Raw genomic sequence first — 2773 nt, 5'->3', positions numbered from 1 at the left:
AGGATGTAACAGTCCTGGCTGTCCTGGAACTCACTTTGTACACCAGGCTAGCCTCAAACTTACTGAGATCCTGTCTCTGCCTCCCGAGTGCTGGGATCAAAAGTGTACGCCACCACCGCCCGGTGAATGTTTTTCTCCTCACTAACATCATTTCACTGCACCAGCAAGTATTTTAGTGTAGTGTAGGTACTGGAATCAGTGTGACACTCATGCCTGTAATCTCAGCATGCAGGGGTCTGAGGCAGGGGAACTGCTGGGAAAGCCACCTGAGCAGCTACATAGTGATAGGCCAGCCAGAGCTGAGAGATGAGACCCTGTCTCAGAAAAAAGCAATGACAAAGAAACAAACAAGATAAAGCCCCACGCATCGGGTCTCTCTTGTCTCCTAGTGCTGTACAGTGCTCGGTCAGGACCCATCACTTCATGTATACCAGGCAAGTCCATTGGTTGTGGTTTCTCCCAGAGCTGAGGACCAAACCCAGGGCCTTGTGTGTGCTAGGCAAGTACTCTAGCGCTGAGCTAAATTCCCACCCCTGGTTACAGTTTTTAATCCCTTTTGGGTGCCAGAAGTAGAACCCAAGCCTTTCCGAATGCTAAACACATTGTCGTGGGGCTGCGGCTCAGCTCCTCCAGTCCTGAGGTCTTTAGCTGGCATCAGTGGCTTCTGACCCTGCCCTCTCTCCTCAGCCTTCAACCTGGACTACTACACGGAAGTCCTGGACCTCTCCTACCTGCTTGAGCACCTGGCATCTGACCCGTTCTTCAGTCACTATCGTCAGCTCAATGAGAAGCTGGTCCAGCTCGTCGAAGACTACAGCCTGGTCTCCTTTATCCCTCTGAACATCCAGGTATTGGATAGGAGATATCTCTTCCCTGCGGCTGCAGCTCTCAGGAGCCAAGGACATAAGAAGATTTGATGGCTCCAGGAACAGTCTGCGTCCTGGGTCTGTCCTTGGCTGACTTTCAGGACCAGGCGCAGTGGGCCCAGGATCCCAGTAAAAAGCAGAACCCAGACTTTAGTCCTGTGGTGCTGACTCCGCAGGGCTCCTTTGCACATGCCCCCTAAGTGTAAATGAACGTGCGTGAGTCCAGAGTCACAGCAAAAACTTAGCCAGGACCCAGGGCACAGATTTTTGGGTCCATTTCACTGTGCATCTATGTTATGAGTTTGCAGAGTGCCCTCCAATCTCCATGCCTCTCGTCTTGCTTGTGACAGAGCTAACCCAGGAGACACGGTGGTCTTAGGTTCCTTTCTGTGGTGGGGGTCTTGAGCTCACTTGGCACTCACACCACGCTTGTTTCCTGCACAAGAAGGAGAGCAGGAGAGAGTGGGCGTGCCAGCCACCACTCGCTGCGGCTGTCCCTGCTAGCACTGTGCCGAGGGCTGCATGTGCGTTATTCTGATCTGCATCCTTCATTGAGAAATATGGGCTGTTCTCACTGGTGTATAGGATGAGGAAATCCTTATGGGCCAAATACCAGGTGTTTGCTGGTGCCTCCCTGACAGGAGTGCTGTCCCTAACACTGATAGTACCTCACCCTTCACTGACTTCTGACCTTGAAGGCTGGTTAGCCCAGCAGGAGCAGTGGGACAGTTATCCTAGGATGGTTAACTGCTGCTCTGCCCTAAGAAGAAAACCCTAGGCAGTGACAGCATGGAGGAGCTGGTCTCTTCTAATCTGGACAGTTGGACAGTTGTCTGGCCAGCCAGCCTCCTGGGAAGCCTCCTAGACTCCTCTAGGCCAAGGACAGTGCAGGTGAAATCGTCATGGGAGGAGTTAGAGGAGAGCAGTAGGCGTGGCCTCTGCCCTCCACGCTTGATTTACTCATTGTGTTCCCTCTCTTCTCTGCTCAGGACAAGGACAGCATCCAGCGAGTCCTACAGGCTGTGGATAAAGCCAATGGCTACTGTTTTGGGGTTCAGGAGCAGCGAAGCCTGGAGGCCATGATGTCCGCTGCCATGGGAGCCGACTTTCATTTCTCCTCGTATCCTTAGGGGACACGGGAAGAGACACCAGAGGAGTGGCAGACACAGAAGCCTAGAGATGAAGTGGCATTGGGAGGAGTGTGAGGGGTTCAGTTTGCTGGTGTTCTGCATGAAAATGGAGAAGAGGCACCAGGGTATGGGGAAGGAGATGGGTCTGTGATGGAGGCTGGGGTGTAGCCAAGGATACAATGCTAGCCTACTACCATGAGGCCTTGGGTTGATGCCCAGCACCAGAGTGGAGGGAAGTACATATAGTCATCAGCTCAAAGGTAAGGGTTTATTTAGGTTGACATAGGGTTTCTTCACCCCTAGCTGGCCTATAACCCTGTGTAGTGCAGGCTGGTCTTGAACTCCTGATTTTCCTCCAATTCTCTGAGAGCTGAGGGACATTTCAGGAGAGTCCTGTATGTGTGGAAAATGCACTGAGTGGCTGTAATTTGGGGCTAGTGATCTGTGTCAGGCCATGGGGACAGTGGCTAGAAAGGTAGGATAGAACGTGCAGTCCCCAGGGCTGAGAGGACCAAGGCGATGGCGCGTGGGCAGCCAGTGTTAGCAATGTCTGCTCTTTTCCTTTTGTGAATTGAGCTGTGTTGTGTCCCAGAGGGAGGGAGGAGACCCTTGCGGCTCAGAGAGTAGGAGTTCTCTGCCTTGGTAGAAAAAAGAAAGTAACGGTGGTCACTGCGGCTGCTCTGCCAGGTGAGGAGGGGGTAACAGTGGTTGGTCACTGCGGCAGCTCTGCCAGGTGAGGAGGGGTAACAGTGGTCACTGCAGCAGCTGTGCCAGGTG

General features: G+C 53.0%; 1 protein-coding gene across 1 annotated transcript in view; it reads left to right on the top strand.

Annotated features, from left to right (window-relative positions):
- Positions 1–1996, top strand: part of Gpn2 (GPN-loop GTPase 2) — a 5625-nt gene extending 3629 nt beyond the window's left edge. The window contains exons 3-4 of the mRNA XM_005353396.2: positions 688–848; positions 1856–1996. Coding sequence (XP_005353453.1) covers positions 688–848; positions 1856–1996 — 302 coding nt within the window. The remainder of the gene's footprint in view (positions 1–687; positions 849–1855) is intronic.
- Positions 1997–2773: the final 777 nt, after the last annotated feature.

Source organism: Microtus ochrogaster, chromosome 10, assembly GCF_000317375.1.
Source record: "Microtus ochrogaster isolate Prairie Vole_2 chromosome 10, MicOch1.0, whole genome shotgun sequence".
Classification (NCBI taxonomy): Eukaryota; Metazoa; Chordata; class Mammalia; order Rodentia; family Cricetidae; genus Microtus; species Microtus ochrogaster.
The sequence above is the reverse complement of the archived record's forward strand: the minus strand, read 5'-3'. Positions and strand labels throughout refer to the sequence as shown.